Below are 18,357 nucleotides of genomic sequence, written 5' to 3'. Positions count from 1 at the left end.
TCTTTTACATTTAGAGTAATTATTGATAGTAATTATTGAGTAATGCTTCCATTTTGTTTATTCTTTTCTTATTTTATGTATCTCTTTTGTGATGCTTTCTTCTTCTCTTGCTTTCTTCCCTTGTGGAGAATGACTATCTTTAGTGCTTTGATTGCTCTCAATTATTCTTTTGTATCCATTTATAGGTTTTTTATTTTTGGCTATCAGATTCAAATATGGCATCCTAATTATATAGCAGTCTATATTAAGTTGATGGCTGCTTAAACTGAAATGCATTCTAATAGCACTATATTTTTATTCCTCCTCTCCTTATTTTATGGTGTCATATTTTACATCTTTTAATTTTGTGATTCCCTTAACTAATTTTTTAGATACAATTGAGTTTATTATTTTTGTTTTTTAACCTTCATACAACCTTCTAAGTAATGATCTACTACCTTTACTGTATGTTTGCTTTTACCAGTTAAAGCTTTTTCTTCCATAATGTTCTTCTAGTTATGACCTTTCCTCTTAAAGGATCCCCTTTAATATTTCTTGTAGGTCAGTGTAGTGAATGTAAACTTTAACTTTTGTTTGTCTGGGAAACTCTCTCTTTTTCAATTCTGAATGATGACCTTGCTGGATAGAGTATTCTTGGTTGTGGGGTTTATTTCCTTTCAGGACTTTGAATCTATCGTGCCATTTCCATCTGCCCCCTAAAGTTTCTGCTGAAAAATTAGCTGATAACCTTGTGGGGTTTCCCTTGTACATGATTTATTGCTTTTCACTTGCTACTTTTAAGAGTCTCTCTTTATCTTTAATCATTAACATTTAATTATGATATGTGGGCCTTCTTGGGTTCATCTTGTCTGAGGCTTGCTGTATTTCTTGTACCTAGATGTCTGTTTCCTTCTCCAGAGTTTGGACATTTTCAACTATTATTTCTTCAAATACATTGTCTGCCCCTTTCTTTCTCTCTTCTTCTTCTAAACTACTTGAATACGAATGTTAGTATGTTTGAAGTTGTCCCAGGGGTCCTTCCACCTATCCTCATTTTTAGAATTCTCTTTTCTCTTTGCTGTTCAGCTTGAGTGTTTTTATTACCTTATATTCCAGATCACTGATATCTTCTTCTTCATCCTCTAATCTGATGTTAATGCCCTCTAGTGTATTTTTTATGTCACTTATTATATTCTTCAATTCTGGTTGGTTCATGTGTATGTTTTCTATTTCTGCTGAACCCCTTCCCTGGAAGAGTTCATCCACTCTTCTCTCAGGTCTGGTTAGTATATTTATAAAGATTACTTTTAACACTTTATCTTTTAGATTGTTAAACTCTTTGTCATTTAGTTCGTTTTTCTGAATTTCTGTTTTTTGTTTGGAGCATATTCCTCAGACTTCTCATTTTGTTTGACTTCTGTTTATTTCTATGAATTAGGCAAATCAGCTACCTCTCCCAGTCTTAAAGGAGTGGCCTTGTGTAGAAATGTCTACTGGATAGACTGTGTGCACCTTGTTGCTTTGGCTGGCTAGAGGCTGTGTAGGCTTGGGCCATGGGTGTCCTCGTGTGTGCTTCGCAGGGGCACCTTAGCAAGAGGGCCAGAGGCCAAAACAGTATGAACAGAGTGTTCCCACTGTGTGTTGCTCCAGGAAGTTGTTGCACCCTGGCAGGAAGGCTGAACACTTGGGGGTTCCTAGTGTGTACCATGCTAGGCGTTTCCTGCTGGGTAGGCCAGAATCTGAATTTCTCTGACAGTTTGTTATTATGTATAGAAATGCAACAGATTTATGTATATTGATTTTGTGTCCTGCAACTTTACTGAATTCATTTATTAGTCTACCACTTTTCTGGTGGAGTCATTAGGGTTTTCTGTATATAACATCACTTCTGTATATGTCATCTGTAGATAGTGACAGTTTTTCTTCTTCCTTTCCAATTTGGATGTCTTTTTTTCTTTATCTTGTCTAATTGCTCTGGCTAGGATTTCCAATACTATGTTGAATAAAGGTAGCAAGAGAGGGCATCCTTGTCTTGTTCTGATTTTAGAGGAAAAGCTTTCAGCCTTTCATCACTGAGTATGAGGTTACTTGTGGACTTGTCATATGTGGCCTTTATTATGTTGAGATACATCCCTTTACACCCACTTTGTTGAGAGTTTTTATCATAAATGGATGCTGAATTTTGTCAAACACTTTTTCTGCATCCAGTGAGATGATTATTTAATTATCCTGTTTTGTTAATGTTGTGTGTCCCATAGATTTCCAGATGTTGAACTATCCTTGCATCCCCAGAGTAAATCCGACTTTATTTTCATATGATACTTCTAATGTATTGTTGAATTCAGTTTTCTAATATTTTCTTGAAGACTGCTTTTTACTGAGATGTAATTGACATTTGACATTATATTAGTTTCAGTTGTACAACACAATGATTCATTATTTGAATGATTGCAAAATGACTACTATAATAAGTCTACTTAATGTTTATCACGGCACCATAGTTACACATTTTTTTCTTGTGATGAGAACTTTTATTATTTTCTCTTTTAGCAACTTCCATTGCTATGTTTTTTACCTAATTATCTTGGAGCGTATTCCTCTTTTACAGCTGTATAGCATTCCATTGCATTTGTGAGCCACTAGGTGTTTACCAGGCCCCCTGGTAATGGACTGTGTAATTGTCCACTCTTGTGCTGCTACAAACCAATTTACAATGACCTTTTAATAGTCATTTTGCCTGTATGTAAATATGTCTATAGGATAAATACATAAAAGTGAAATTGTTGGGTCAAAACTATGTGCAGTCATAATATTGATAACTGTTGCCATGTTACCATCATAGAATTGTACCTATTTACCCTCGTAACTGACAATCTGGGAAAGGGCCTATTCCCAAGACTCATGATACAGTACAAATAAACTCTGATTTTTGCCCAAATGATAATGGTATCTCAGTGTAGGTTTAATTTGTATATCCTTTTATTATGAGTGAGAGTGAATATTTTTTCATGTGTTTCAAAGCTCTTTTTATTTCCTTTTCTGTGAACTGTTCATTTGCTTTCCCCATTGTTCTAATAGGTTATCATTTATTCCTTATTGACCTTGAGAACCTTTTTTACATATTAAGGTAATTTTCTTTTTGTGATTTGAGTTACAGTTTTTCTTCCTAACGTTTCATTTATCTTTGTATTTAAAGTGATTTTACTAGACAGAGATTTTTTGAAAATTTTTATATGGTCTATTTTATTCAGTACTTCTATGGATTTTTTTTTCAACATGAAATCTTCGATCCACTTGGAATTTATCTGGATAAACATGTGAGTGATGGAACTGGCAAATAGATCTGATCTGGTCCTCACCAGCTAACAACCTGCCTATTCCTTTCAGCCAAAGTGTTACTCTACCAATGCCCACCCCTTGCTGTTTCAGAATCTCTCCTGTGATTTTCTTCACCACTTCTACCATCACAAGCCACCCTAACTTCCTCCCACTTAAACCCAGAGGCATTTTCTTAAAGCTCCTCAGCTGCCTGTGTGGTGTTGAGTCACACACTCCTTCCAGGGAAATTCTCAGTGTTTCCCAAGATCACTTGCTCTTTGTCCCTGGCCCTCCCCCCATTTTCATTGAACCTGCTGAATAGCCTAGATGGACTCAGAAGCCACTTTCTTCACTGTATGAGGACCTGGAAGAGGCAGTTTATTTCCACTTATTTGCTGGTGATACAAATGGTCAGCCTTACTGTTTCAGCCTTACCATTCAAGCCCATCCCATGTCCCCCACAGGCAGTTTTACTCAGTCATTGCTCCACTTTGATTTCAATCAAAAAGATGAGCAAAATGCTCAATGTCCTTTTTAATATTTAATTTCCTCATTCCTGTTAGTGTAACATATCTTACCTGCTTCCTCTACCTTTGCCACCAGTTAGTTCTAGAGCATTTTTTCTTGATCTTCTTGAACATCTCTAAAATCAAGGCCTCCATGCCCCAACAACAGCTAGGTGCCCATCACTAACTTTGATGTCTGTTGGCTCCAAACTTACTTTCATCCAGTTAGAAACTTCTTTATGTGATCTCACCCACAGCATCTACAGCCCTAGTCTCCAAAACTTGGATTTCCTCCATGAGAGGCTCACAGTGGCCTGTGAGCAGGGCAGCTTCCCTAAGCCTCACAGGTCATGCATGGGTCATTCTGGCATGCTCACTACCCTGGAGCCCCACATCATGCCCTAGCCTGGAGCAGCCAGCCAATCAGTTGACACACCTCTTCTTTCCCTTTTTTCCTTTTCTCAGTCCAATGAATGCCCATTTCTTCATGGAGCTCTCAGTGTTTCCTGTAAAAAAGTCTCTTTTATAGTGTCAGTCCATGAATCTGCACCTTTAGGTCACAGATCTGCAACCTCCAACACACATATACTCCCCTTATGAAGATAAAATGTTTTTGACTAAAGACACGAGGGTCTCAGCAAAAGTAGATTGTGGTACATCTTGGCATAACTGCATGTCTTATTTTTTGCAGGTCTTTTACATTAAAATTTTATTTTTTAATAAGGTATAATTGACATGCAACACTATATAAGTTTCAAATGTGTATAATGATTCAGTATTTATATATAGTGAAATGATCACAGTCTAGTTAACATTAATCAACAGTTACAGAACTTTTGTTATGAGAACTTTGAAGATCTACTACTCTCAGCAACTTTCAAATATGCAATATAGTTTTATTAACTACAGCCATCATGCTGTACATTACATCCCCATGACCTATGTATTTTATAATTGGAAGTTTGTACCTTTTGACTCCCTGTACCCAGCTCACCCTCCCCAATACCCCACCTGGTAACCACCCATCTGTTCTCTGTATCTATGAGCTTATTTCTGGTTTTTGTTTATTTGTTTGTTTCTAGATTCCATATATAACTGAGGTCATATAGTGTATTTCTTTCTTTGTCTGATTTATTTCCCTTTGTATAATGCACTCAAGATCCACCCAGGTAGTCACAGATGGGAAGATATCATTCTTTTTTATGTCTAAGTAATATTCCATTGAATTCTATGTACCACAATTTCTTTATCCATTCATCCATTACTGAACACCTGGGTTGCTGTGTATCTTGGCTATTGTGTGTAATGCTACAATGACCATAGGAGTGCACACATATTTTCATATTAGTGTTTTCATTTTTTTCAGATAAATACCTAGAAGTGGAATTTCTGGATATGTTAGTTGTACTTTTGATGTTTTGAGGAACCTCTGTACTGTTTTTCCACAGCAGCTGTACAATTTAAATTCCCACAAACAGTGTACAGGGGCTCCCTTTTCTCCATGCCCTCACCAACACTTAGTATTTGTTTTCTTTTTTGAGAATAGCCATTCTGATAGGTGTGAGGTGATATCTCACTGTAGTTTTGATTTGCATTTCCCTGATGATTCATGATGTAGAGCATCTTTTCATGTACAACTTTGGCCTCTGTACAACTTTGGAAAAATATCTGTTCAGCTCCTCTGCCCATTTTTAAAATTGGAGTGGGTTGTTTTTGTTTGTTCATTTGCTGTTGAGTTATATGAGTTATTTATGTATTTTGGATATTAGCCCCTTATCATATATATGATTTGTAAATGTTTTCTCCCATTCAGTATGTTGTCTTTCATTTTGTTGATGGTTTCCTTCACTGCATGGAAGCTTTTTGGTTTGATGAAGTCCCAATTGTTCATTTTGCTTTTGTTGCCTTTGCTTTTAGTGTCAAGTTCAGAAAATTATCACCAAAGCCTATGTCAAGGAGCTTACTGCCTATGTTTCCTTCTAGGGATTTTATGGTCCTAGGTTTTACACTCAAGTCTTTAATCTATTTCTAATTAATTTTTGTATATGGTGTAAGATAGTGGTTTTATTCTTTTGCATGTTGGCTGCCCATTTTTCCCAGCACCATTTATTGAAGAGATTGTTCCTTTTCCTTTTCCATTTGGGTCCTTTGTCATAAATAATGACTATGTATGGGTTTACTTCTGGGCTCTCTGTTCCATTGATTTAAGTATCTGTTTTTAAGCCAATACCATACTATTTTTACTGTAACTTTATAATAAAGTTTGAGATTTGGGAGCCTGATATCTCCAGCCTTGTTCTCTCTGAAGCTTGCTTTGGCTATTCAGGGTCTTTTGTGGTTTCATATAAATTTTAGGATAGTTTGTACTATTGATGTGAAAGATGCCATTGGAATTCTGACAGGGATTACTTTGAATATGTAGACTGCTTTGGCTAGTGTGGATATTTTAACAATATTAATTCTTCTAATCCATGAGCAGGGAATATCTTTCCATTTATTTGTGTCATCTTCACTTTCTTCAATGTCTTAGAGTTTTCAGAGTATAACTTGCTTAAATTTATCCCTAAGTATTTCAATCCTTTTGATTCAATTTTCAGTGGGATTGTTTTCTCAATTTCTTGTTCTGAGTTCATTATTAATGTACGGAAACTCAACATATTTTGCCTTTGATTCCTTCCTTGACTCATGGTTGGTCTGTGCATGTTATTTAATCTCCACATATTTGTAAACTTCCCAATTTTCTTCTTATAATTGATCTCTAGTTTCATACCATTGTGGTCAGAAAAGATGCTTGATATGATTTCAGTCTTCTTAAACTTAAGACTCATTTTTTGGCCTAACATATGCTGTATCCTGGAGAATGATCCACTTGCACCTGAAAAAAATGTATATTCTGTTGCTTTTGGATGTATTGTTCTATATGTAGCTGTTAAGTTCATTGGATCTAACATGTCATTCAAAGCCAGTACTTCCTTATTTTCTGTTATATGATCTATCCATTGATGTAAAGGGGATATTAACATCCCTTAGTATTATTGTATTGCTTTGTATTTCTCCCTTTAGGTTGATTTCTATTTGTTTTATATTCTTAGTTGCTCTTACATTAGGTGCATAAATATTTACAAATGTTATATCATCTTGTAGGATTGACCCCTTACCATTATATAAAGACCTTTTTTGTCTCTTGTTATAGTCCTTTAAATATAAGTAAAGCAACCACAGCTTTCTTTTGGTTTCCATATGCACAGAATATTTCTTTCTATCCCTTCATTGTTAGTTTCTATGTGTCCTTATGTCTGAACTGAATCTCTTACAGGCAGCATATAAATGGATCCTTTTAAAAAATTCATTTAGTCACTCTGTGCCTTTTGATTGGAGAATTTGTTCCATTTATATTTATAGGTATGTACTTATTGCCATTTTGTCAATTATTTTATGGTTGTTTGGCAGTTTCTCTGTTCCTTTCTTCTTCTCTCTTGCTCTCTTCCTGTGTGGTTTGATGACTTTTAGTGGTATGCCTAGCTTCCTTATCATATTTTGTATATCTAATGACTTACATTTGGATGTATTCTGAAGCTTAATAATTTTACTCTCCACCCTTCATTTTCTGTTTTTAAGTTATCTTGTGTACCCCTTAATTAATTATTGTAGCTAGTTATTTTTGCTACTTTTGTCTTTTAACCTTTATACTAGCTTTTAAGTGGTTAATCCACTCCCTTTACTATATGTTCACCTTTACCAGTAAGACTTATACTTTTGTATGTTTTCTTGTCATTAATTAATGCCCTTTCTTTTCAACTTAAAGAAGTCACTTTAACATTTCTTGTAAGGCTGGTTTAGTGATAATGAAATTATTTAGCTTTTGCATTTCAAGAAACTCTTCAATTCTGAATGATAATTTTACTGGAATAGAATATTGTTGGTTGGGAGGTTTTTTGTTTTGTTTTTATTTTCATTTTATTTCAGCACTTTGAATATTGTATCACTCCCTTCTGACCTGCAAAGTTTCTGTGGAAAAGACTTACAAGGTTATGTAATAAGTTATTTTTCTCTTGCTGCTTTTAAGATTCTCTCCTGACATTTCATTTTTGATGGGGTCTCAGTATGTGTCTCTTTGGGTTCATCTTATTTGGAACTTTGTGAGTCTCCTGGGTCTTGACGTCTATTTCCTTTCCTAGGTTAGAAAAGTTTACACCAATTATTTCTTCAAGTAAGTTTTCTCCTTTCTGTGTCTCTTCCTCTGGGACTCTTTTGTGAATGTTACTCTGATTGACAGTATGTTAGCCAGCTCTGTGACTTCTGTTTGATACTTTATTTTCTATCTCTTTGTTGAAGTTCTCACTGCGTTTATCCATTCTTTTCCTGGTTTGTTGAACATCTTTATGTCCATTACTTTGAACTCTTTATCAGATAAATTAGTTATCTTCATTTCATTAAGAATTTTTTCCTGAAGTTTTTCTTGCTCTTTCATTTGGAACATATTCATCTTTTGTCTGAGTCTGTGTTGTTTTCTGTACATTTGATTAAACAGCCATGTCTCCCAGTCTTGAAGGGCTGGCTGTGTATGGGAGACGAAACTTACTGTTCAACCCCACCCTACTCTTTATTGTGTCTCAAACCTTTGTGATTGTGACAGCCTCTTACGTTTTTAATAACTGCTAGTAGTTGCAGGTATGCCAAGACCAGTCAATGTCCCAAACGGGAGCATCTCAGCACCCAGACTCAGGCTGATTGGAAGCAAGACCCTCAGGCAACAACTTTAAAGAATGCAAATATATATAGTTCTGTGAGGCCACAAGCCCTGCTAGCCATCAGAACCAGGTTACCTGGAGGTGTCTCCTGGGTGGCAGTCACAAAAATTGGGGAGAGTCCCTTCATACTTATTTATCTAAGTATCTAACCTACCTTATCCACTCATCCTTAGCCTGAAAAAGTTAGTCTTCAAAAGAAATCCCTAAGTGTTTTATGTCATGTCACTAAGCAAGAATGCAAATTGCAGAACAGCATGTAGGATGTGATGCCATTAACAAATGTGTGTACAGACACTTTATTTCTCCATGGGCACATATTTAAATGTATAGAAACAAACATCCCAGACTGATAAAATGAAAACACTTCCTCTGAGGAGGACCTGGGATCAGAAGGGGTGTTCTAGGAGCATGCTTATCTGTCCAAACTTTTTTACAGTGAAAAATACATTCCGTAATATTGGGAATTTTAAAAATTCGCTTAAGGAAAAAAGTTTATTGAATTAGGCAAATGAGTTAGTGCTTTTAATAAAAAGATAGTAAAAGTACAAATGGGCAATGCCATATAGAATGTTCCTTAGAAATTAAATGGTACCTCTGCACTCCACCTCATACCTGGCTCTGTCCATGAGCTGTATCAGTCAGATTTTAACAATCTATACAAATGTGCAAATACACAGAAAGATACAAAATTGCATATTTTAATGTAAATTTCAGTTATTTCTTTGCCTCCCACTTGGAAGGTTCAAGCAGGTTCAATTCTTTACTGTGTCTCCAGCACCCAAAGCAGCAGTCATCAAAGGGAAGAAAGGAGGCCCAAATGAAAGCTATGCCTGCAAACACCCCTCTCTGCAGGAAGTCAGAGGGCACCTTGGCTGCTGGTGGAATGTGTCTCATCAGCTGTGCAGGGCAGCAAACACACTAAATCCATTAACTTAAAGATCCATCTTTAGCATGATGTATTTGTCTGAAACAAATACAGTTCATTGGTACAAAATGGCTACACATACCCCAAAAGCTATCTGCAGAGTAAAGCACCCTGCCCCTCCCCCCACCAAAAAAAGCTTTTTGCAGTCTCTTTTGCTGCCTGCAATAAAGACTTGATAGCATGGAGCCAGAATACTAGGTTCTGCCTCACTGGCTGCTCTCCTTTCTAGTACTGTGACCTTGGGCAAGTTACTAAACCTCTTTTGCCCTTAGGCTTATTGTAGGTGGTAAATGGACTAGTACACTACAGCCCTCTGGAGTACCTGGCACACAGGAATCTATTTAAATAAGCTTAGCTATTTGAATTGAGTAAGCTTCCAGAGTTAAGAAGTCAAATGATTATCCAAGATACCCTGATTTGCTGACCATGCTGTAGTTTGGACCTGCCACATGTGCTCCCTTCCAGAAAGCTCTTTTATGTGCCTATGCATGTGCCAGTGCTGTTAGCTAGGCAAATGGGCATATATTTTAAAGGCAAAGCTTGTTCCCTGACAATAAGGTTGTTCTGGACACACTGTCAGCCAGGCCACTTCCTCAGTGGACCCCTCAAATCTGGGGAAAAATATCAGGGTCCCTTCAGTAAGGTGCTGATTCATTCCCTCTAGGATTTGGACATTCAGAGACTCCAGGATTTAATAAATGCATAGTTGCAAGCTATCTCTCTGTGGTCACTTATAAAGTAATAACAGAGATAAGATCTAGATTCCTGACATGAGATAGTTTGAACCAAAAAAAGTAAATAAAAAGCTGGGTCTAGTTCTAGTACACAGCATGAATTCCAACTTCAAGTTCAGTTTTTGTTGAAACAGCTCTTTTTTTGCTGGTGTTGGTATAGCAAATATCTTTTGGAACATTTTTGTCAAACGGAGGGAGATGACTGCCACCTTTCACCATGTGTTCTGGGGGCACTCAATGACACAACCTGAAACACCTCCCTGGCCCCACCAAGGCTTGGGGAGGAGGAAGGAGGAGCTGTCCTTGGCCAGCACAGGTTAACCCAGCTCCTTTGGGTCTGTGTTTCAGGAATCATGTACCGCAAGTCCTGTGCATCGTCAGCAGCCTGCCTCATCGCCTCTGCTGGGTACCAATCCTTCTGCTCCCCAGGGAAACTGAACTCAGTGTGCATCAGCTGCTGTAACACCCCTCTTTGCAATGGGCCACGGCCCAAGAAAAGGAGCAGTCCTGCCTCGGCACTTCGGCCCCAGCTCCCCACCACCATGCTGCTCCTCAAACTAGCCCTCTTCTTGGCACACTGCTGAAGCTGAAAGAGATGCAGCCTCTCCTGCATTGTTCTTCTGGCCCTTGCTCACCCCCTACTCCTTGAGATTCTTCTGGGTGTCCTCTTATCCTGGGTAGGGTGGGGAATCTGTTCTCTTTTTCAGTTCCTTTCCAAATAATGAAAGAGCTCAGTGTACAACAATTTTGCAAGCTCTGTCAGTACAGTCTGAATTTTCAGTGTGCTTAAGGGGAAGGGAGGGGTGGAGTGAACGTGTGCCCCACTCTCTGTAGACCAGGGTCAAAAGGCCAGGCTGGCAGAATCAGCCCTTAGGAGATACTTAGATGGGCTTCTGTCTTTTCCAAGGCGTCCACTCCTGGCTGGGACAAGGGCACAGGTTGGTCACCGCTGCATGAGGACACCCATTGCTTCTGTGGAGGGTGGGCCTTCTGTACTTGACACTCACACTTCGTGCTCCTGAAAACCATTCTCTGTGGCAGAATTGGCTGGCTTTGTCTCCGAGCTGGGCTCTGATGACTCGAGACTCAGTTGCTGGGGCTGAGGCTCGGGTTTGTCCTCACTCTGAAAAGTGCTTAAGAAAACCTTGTTAGTTCTCCTTGCAGAGGAACTGCGCCTGGAAGCAACAGAGATGAGCGCGCGGCGCGCTGAGCGGGTACTGTCTGCGGTGGAGGCTGCCTCCGCTCGCAGGCGCTTCTCCTGGTTGACGTGGCGCAGGGTCAGGTGACAGCAGAGCACCTGCCGGAACACGCTGCGGAACTGCTGCGAGGACACGTTGTACAGGAGCGGGTTGAAGACGGAGCTCAGGTAGAAGAAGGTGTCCGAGAAGGGGAGGAGGGTCATGTACGCCCGGAAGTAGGACCTCGTCCAGTCGTGCTTGGGTTTGGCTGCAGCCATGATCCTCCGGACCTGGTTAGGCATCCAGCAGACGGCCAAGGTCACAACAATCAGCCCTGAGCAGGCGAGAGGAAGCAGAGAAACAAAATGGCATGAGAATGACAATAAAAACCGTAAAACATTTAGCTCCTCCGTTCTGTGCTTACTGACCAGGAAATGGTACCAATTTTTCGGTGTTGTGCTTGACAGCTTCTTTTGCCACTAGCAAAAAAGAATTTAACAGTGTTTCAAGGCCGGGGAAGTTGACTGTATTAAAGACCATTAAATGCTTTACACTATTTATATCATCTGTTGATGCCTGTTAATTTAAAATATGTTTTTGTTTGTGTAACCGGAAAGCATTTTATGTAGTACAATAATCTAGTTTTGTATTTTTGTTTTAAAGAAATAGATGCATACAGACTAGCCGTATCAGATGAAACATTTGTATTTTAAAAAGAAGACCCCATGGTATTTGCAAGACAAATGGCAGTGTTAGCTCCTTGGTAATGAAGAAGCATATTTAGTAACACTGGTTTTGTGTTCAGTTTTGAAGGAAGCAAAATCAGGAATAGACTGTCGTCACCAAGAATGTACTTTGGACATACTTATTAACTACATGTGCATACCTGTAATTATAATGCTCATATCTGCAATAGCACTTGTTTATTTTCACATGTGTTAGATACATCATCTCTTCTATCCTCATGGAGGGGAAAGACAATTATCTAAAAACAACGGAAAACAAAACTTCAAGTTCAGCCAGCAACACGCTCATTGCCTTTGTAGCACTGAAACGATCAGTCCCTAAAGAGACACCACTCAGTGGATCAAAAGTTGACTGCATGGACATATATGTCTGCATGCCCACATATTTTCATTCTGCCTTATATATTCATTGCTCTTTCTGTGATCTCTGACAGAAAAGGATGCTATATAGACCACAGACAACTGCTATCAATCACAAGTGTCATGAGCTCTTAGCCACAGTGAACACCCACTGCTACCACCACCCAAAAAGAGACGAACCAAAAAAAAAACACCCTCAGCCAAGAAAATGATCAGGAAACCGCAGAACATTTGCTCTTTGTCCCAGAGAGCCAAGCTACCAGAACATAAAAGTTCCTGTGTGAATAGCTAATATTCCTGAAGCCATGTTTTGGAATTTCATAAATGCTTTCTCCCTCTCCTAAATTTGAATAATAAAATTCATTCACATTTTCAAACCTTCTGCTATTCTAGGAAAGCACAGGAAAGTGAGTTGGGGATGATCCCCTCCTTCCTCTGATCAATGGTACATATTTCTTTAGTAAAAGCTGCCCACGATTATGCATCCAGCATTGGCCCTCTCACATGTGCTGGCCTGAGCATCCCTCGCCTGGTGGCAGAGTGACCCTGGATGTGTTCTCTGGCACTGAAATAACCCAGTTATCCCAACAATGAATCCCCCACCAATTCCAGCTGGCAGCAAAGAGGGCCCTGGACATTCTGCTCCCCTGTTAATTTCCAAGGGTTTCTCCTATCAAACCTCTGCCCAAGCCTTGAAATACAAACCAATTTGCTTATTTCTTCCCTTGGAGTTTGCTATCCTGAGAATACTCAGTAAATCTAAAAATAAAATGGGTAAAGTAACATATCGATCTGCTGGAAAGGCCAAAAAAAAAAAAAAGAATCCCCTGAAGTCAGGAGTATATTCTGAGTCACCCAGTTAGAGCTGCTGGATGGGAACAAATATTAACATTTTTCTGAATTAAAAAATACATGATAGAAAATAAGGGATATCTTTTTTTCCATTGCTTCGAGAAGCCTGGGTGTTTCTAGCTATCTGTGCATATTCCAAGTGTGTTCCTAAGTTACTTCTCTGTTTTTATCTCATGCAGCTCGGACTGAAAGGTTCCTCTCATTATTTGTGAAGGAACTAGGAAGCTTATCATGCCGAGGGAATCTACATGTCTTCCCAAAGTTTTAGATTCTTCTCTCTTCCTTGCACTGAATTTCAGAACAAGTACAACCTTCTTCATCTGAGGACTGACTTCCTAGAATATGGAAATTGAGCACAGGGCTTAAGATGTGTGCTGGGCTGCACTGTGGGAGGTTGTGCTTCAGGTGGCAAGAATCTAGAAAGGCAACGAGAACTGCCTTGTACTCATTACCATCGGTTGAACACAGCTTTTAAAGCCAACTGAAGAAAGGCAGTGAGAAATGGTGGCAAGGTTGTGGGGAAAGAGAGAGGTTTTGTGGTCCTGTCTTTGCACCTGTTCTATTGATCTCTAATGTGCATGATCCTTATTCTTCTTGGACCTTCCCCCACTTTGCCTGCAATCAGTTGTCCTTTAAAAGAAGCAGAATTCAGTAAAAAGCAAGACCCAGCATCCCAGGAATGGTGCAAGGATGGGCCGATGAAGAGTTGTGGCCTGGTTTATAGTTTTAGCCAGGAGAGCATCTTTGCTCTGAAATTGAAATGAGCCAAAGTGGGAGGTATCTTAGACTGAACAAATAGCAGAAAATAGGGAACCAGACCTAAGGCTCTTCAAGAATGAGAAAGAGAAGGGTAGAATTAGATAGATATGATAGCAAATACAAATGTGGAGAGCAAGAGCGATGAGGAACTGACTTGGAAATGGACACAGATTAAAGACTGGGCATTGGATAGGTCTTGAGATATAACCAAGAATAATAACAAACAGTTATTGAGTTTATCCTGTGTCAGGTTCCGTGCTAGACAGTTTCTGCTAGCTTCCTATGCATTTCTCACTTCTGACTATAACCTGGCGAGATCAAAACTGTTACCTTCATTTTACAGCTGAGGAAGTTGTGTCTCCATTTAGTTGCCCATTGGCTATAACTAGGACACATGCTTTCCAATCTCCCAAATCCCTGATACGTTTTTTTTCTCAAAGATGTGTCTTTCTCATATTTTCAGCTTGAAAAACACAGAAAACACAAGAAAGTAAACATGAGCCATAATTCCACCATTTAAAATGGATATAAAGCATCCCTGTCCACTAGAAATATAAAGTAAGCCACATGCATAATTTACAATTTCAAACAGCCACATTAAAAAAGTAAAGAGTCAGAGGAAATCCAACATACCAGTAATATCACCATTTCACATGCAGTCTCAACATGTAATCAACCTAAAACTATTTGAGATGTTTTACATTCTTGTCTCACGCTAAGTCTTTGTTTGAAACCCAGTGTGCTTTTACTCTGTCAGCACATTTCAGTTGGGAACCAGCCCCAAGAGGCCAGTTGCTACAACAGCACAGGGCAGTCTTTCACAGCCCCTCCTCAAAGTAGTGAAGCTCTGAAGCTCCCTGCTTCCTCCTCTTCCCATCATTCCAACTGTCCCCTTCTAGTCACATACCCAGACAGAGTCCTGCAAACCAAGGAGCCCCCAGGCAGTGCCCACCTAGCCTATGTCCATCAGCCTAAGATGCTGATGGTGCAAGCAAGGTGCATCCGGAGCATATTCCCAAGCATGCGTTCCCAGCTACCATGCAGAACAGGTTTGTCCAGTCTTTTCACTTCAAGCCTTCCAGAGAAGGGAACTACCAGTCATCTAAAGCCTAAACACTTCTGAAAGCACAGTTTTCTCTTAAATTCCTCCATCAAACCCTTGCCTAGTCATTTTGGAATAACACAGGTTGTGCCAATTCTTAGCAGGGCTGTTGCAATCTATTTCCCTCACCCCAACAAGAGGTGGAGAAAATGGCTGCTGCCTTTCCTCTGTGCTTTGAAAGATAACTTCGCTCTAGGAAAATGGAGCATTGGGCAAACAGGCAGAGCCAATGGCAAATACAAGGTGTGTGCCTGTGGGCAGTGTAACGGGCTAGCCTCTGGTGGGGAAAGGGAGGCGCCAAGTCAGCTCCTCGTAAAATTTGTCATTTTGTATTGACGGGTAACTGCTCACTTTTGCATTTAGAAAAAAAAATGTTATTTCAGGTGACATAGTGTTGAGAATAAATACCATGTGCAAAAGTAATTTTTTATTCTGGCTGTTAAAGCTGGTTTAGCTCTAGTCCGAGCTACTCTGTTACTGAGACAAAGTTTTAAAGTCTTATTCACGCCTTAATAGAGTGTATTAAAGATTTGACTAAATTTATGTTTGGCTGCAATCAACTTGTACTTATATATTACATTTGGGAAAATCTATGATGCTTTGGTTTGCATGGTATAAAGCGCAGCCTGCAGTTAAATAACTTCGGTGTGAACTTGAATGAAGATCAGTGGACTGAACCCAGTCATGTAAAGAAGGTAAACTGTTTTAACTGAATTATTGATAGATCTGTATTGTTCCTCCCAGACAGCCTTGCACTCTAGGTTAAGAGATACCTTCATATCTTATCTATTCTTCCACATAAAGTGCTTCCATTTTTCCTCCCTGATCACTGCATTAAAATGACAAGAGCCATTACACGATGGCACAGATATACTTGCGGCAGAGTAATGTTGTTTAACAAACAGAGGTAATGCAGATGTCCAACAACATCCCACACTGAAGCCTGACAACCCATGAATGTTTGAGTCAGCCTGCTCGGAAGAGTCTTCAGACGTGCGTTAAGCTATGCCACCTCGGACGTGGCAGTGTTCATACCCCGACACTGCTCCATTTTCTCCCTTCTAGCCTTGAAACTGAAGTTAACAATTTGTTCCCCAGAAATCAGCTTAGTTAGAGTCATGAGGGAGTGGCGGAGCAGGGAGAGACACTCTGGAAATGGGCTGCAGAACTCCCTTGTCCTACAAAGGACCGAACCGAATCACCTGAGACCTGGGGGGACAGGATTCCCTCTACCTTGCCTTACTGCTCAGAGTATGGGGTTCTACCTAGGTTGACAAATAAGCCTATCACTTCTAAGTAGGGTTTTTTTCCCCTTTGTTTAAGTTTTAGTCAAGGGCTGACCATCCAGAGCACTGAATGCAGTGGGAGGCAGGTCCATCTCGGACCCCAGCTAAAGTCAGCATGACACTTTCTCTGTACACTGTCTGGATTCGGTTTTAGGACCAGATCCCTCAAGAACAGGCACATGGCAAAGCTGTGGAACACAGGTTTTTCCCCCCAAAAGGAAGGTGAAGTACAGGCAAAGGGAGCTGAAGAATGTTTGGAAAACAAAATATGACTTCAGGTCCTGACCTGGTGACCAAGCCTATAAGGACTCCATCTGTCTGTCCATCCATTTGTCCGTCCATCCATCCATCTATCTATCTTACATAAATACTTGCTAGAAGAGAATACTTAACTTGTACTGAGCAGAAAAGAACTAGAAATTTGGTCTCTCCCCAAGCAAAGGTATTCTGTGTAATTTAAAGAAATCCAAAAGATTTGCTTGTCCACCTGCAGTTGGAGTCCCATTTTACAGAACTGCTGAAGCCTTCAGGGTGCAGAGGGGAATGTTGAGAATGACTGAGGTTTTCTGTGATTAGTAAAGCTGCTCCTTCCTCTTCCTACCTCAGTATTTCAACTTGTCTGTAACCCTGGCTACAGGGAGCAGAAGTTGGGTATCTCCCCATCCCTCTTCTCCCCTATGATGTAAGTTCCCTGGACTTCATCTATTCACTCAGCAAACATTTTGTGATTGGGGTCTATTACAGATCCTGTCCTAGGCCCTGATGATAAAAAGCCGGGTAGGATGAGGCAGCCACAGCCTGGACTGTTTGTAAAGTGCCAAGAGAGCCATCTGGGCAGAGGATGGTGGCAGCAAAGAGAGGGTCTGGTGGACCTTCTCACAGTGGGGACAGTCAGAAAAAGGATGGCAAGTTAGCCTGAAAAGGGCAGCCAAGCAAAGACAGCATGAGCAGCGGATGGAACAATACAACCGCAGCTTACCTCCTGAGAGCAGCAAGGCTCAGTGTGGCCAGAACAAAGGGTGGGCAGGGACAGCGGGAAATGAGGACAATTGGGAAACATGCCGTCAGGTTTTGTGGACAATAAATTAATTTGCATATAGTAGAGTATCGAGCATCTGCTTGTCAACTGACATTTAAATAGCAGTTGCCAGAGGAAAGCAAGCATATGGTTAGCAGAATAAAGAGACAAATACATCCTATAAAAGGTCTAGTGCTTCTGCAGTTTATCTTTGTGTTTGCCAATCTCCTGCCAGCCAGTGGAGACACTGATCTCATTCACGACTTTGTCTGACCCGAGGAGCCCAGATGGGGACCAGCCTTGGTTTAGCCTCTGCCCTCTGCATGGGCGGCTGTCCAAGGGGTGTTCCTGGAACTGCAGCATCAGCACTGGGAACTTGTTGGAAATACACATCCCAGGCCCCACCCCAGACCTACTGTATCAGAGGCCCTGGGAGGGCGGCCAGTGCTGTGGGATGAACAAGCCTTCCAGCTGGTCCTGACTCTAACTCAAGGGTGAGCACAAACTGAGGTGGAGCCAGATCTGCAGGCATCTCTGTGACCCTGTCACCATCACAGGCTTGCCTGTGGAGCGTCACACTTTGCCAAGTGTCTGCAGTCAGAGCTGACAGCCAGTGAGAAACCACCCTCTCATTCCTGATGTGCGGTCCCGTCTCCCCGTCTCCGAGCCTCCTCCTCCTCTCCCTTCTCCCTCTGCCTGCCTTCCCTCGCCCTTCTCCCCACACCTTCTTTTTGCCTGATCCTCCTCCTCCTTTCCCTGTTTCTCCAGTATGTAAAGCAGCGGCACCTCTCCTTTCTCTGCTCTTTTTCCCTCCATCTCCCCTCCATCTTTTCTCAAGAGCAC

The 18,357-nt window shown here is 40.4% G+C and overlaps 2 protein-coding genes across 2 annotated transcripts in view; one reads left to right on the top strand and one right to left on the bottom strand.

The window, feature by feature from the left end:
- LYPD1 (LY6/PLAUR domain containing 1) overlaps positions 1-11,203 on the top strand; it is a 38,730-nt gene extending 27,527 nt beyond the window's left edge. The window contains exon 3 of the mRNA XM_017664965.3: positions 10,562-11,203. Within this exon, the coding sequence (XP_017520454.1) occupies positions 10,562-10,797 (236 nt within the window). The 3' untranslated portion in view covers positions 10,798-11,203. The remainder of the gene's footprint in view (positions 1-10,561) is intronic.
- A 10-nt stretch (positions 11,204-11,213) lies between these two features.
- The window catches only part of GPR39 (G protein-coupled receptor 39), a 181,775-nt gene continuing 174,631 nt past the window's right edge, over positions 11,214-18,357 (bottom strand). Inside the window, exon 2 of the mRNA XM_017664964.3 lies at positions 11,214-11,725. Coding sequence (XP_017520453.3) covers positions 11,217-11,725 — 509 coding nt within the window. The 3' untranslated portion in view covers positions 11,214-11,216. The remainder of the gene's footprint in view (positions 11,726-18,357) is intronic.

This window comes from Manis javanica, chromosome 7, assembly GCF_040802235.1.
Source record: "Manis javanica isolate MJ-LG chromosome 7, MJ_LKY, whole genome shotgun sequence".
Lineage (NCBI taxonomy): Eukaryota > Metazoa > Chordata > Mammalia > Pholidota > Manidae > Manis > Manis javanica.
The sequence above is the reverse complement of the archived record's forward strand: the minus strand, read 5'-3'. Positions and strand labels throughout refer to the sequence as shown.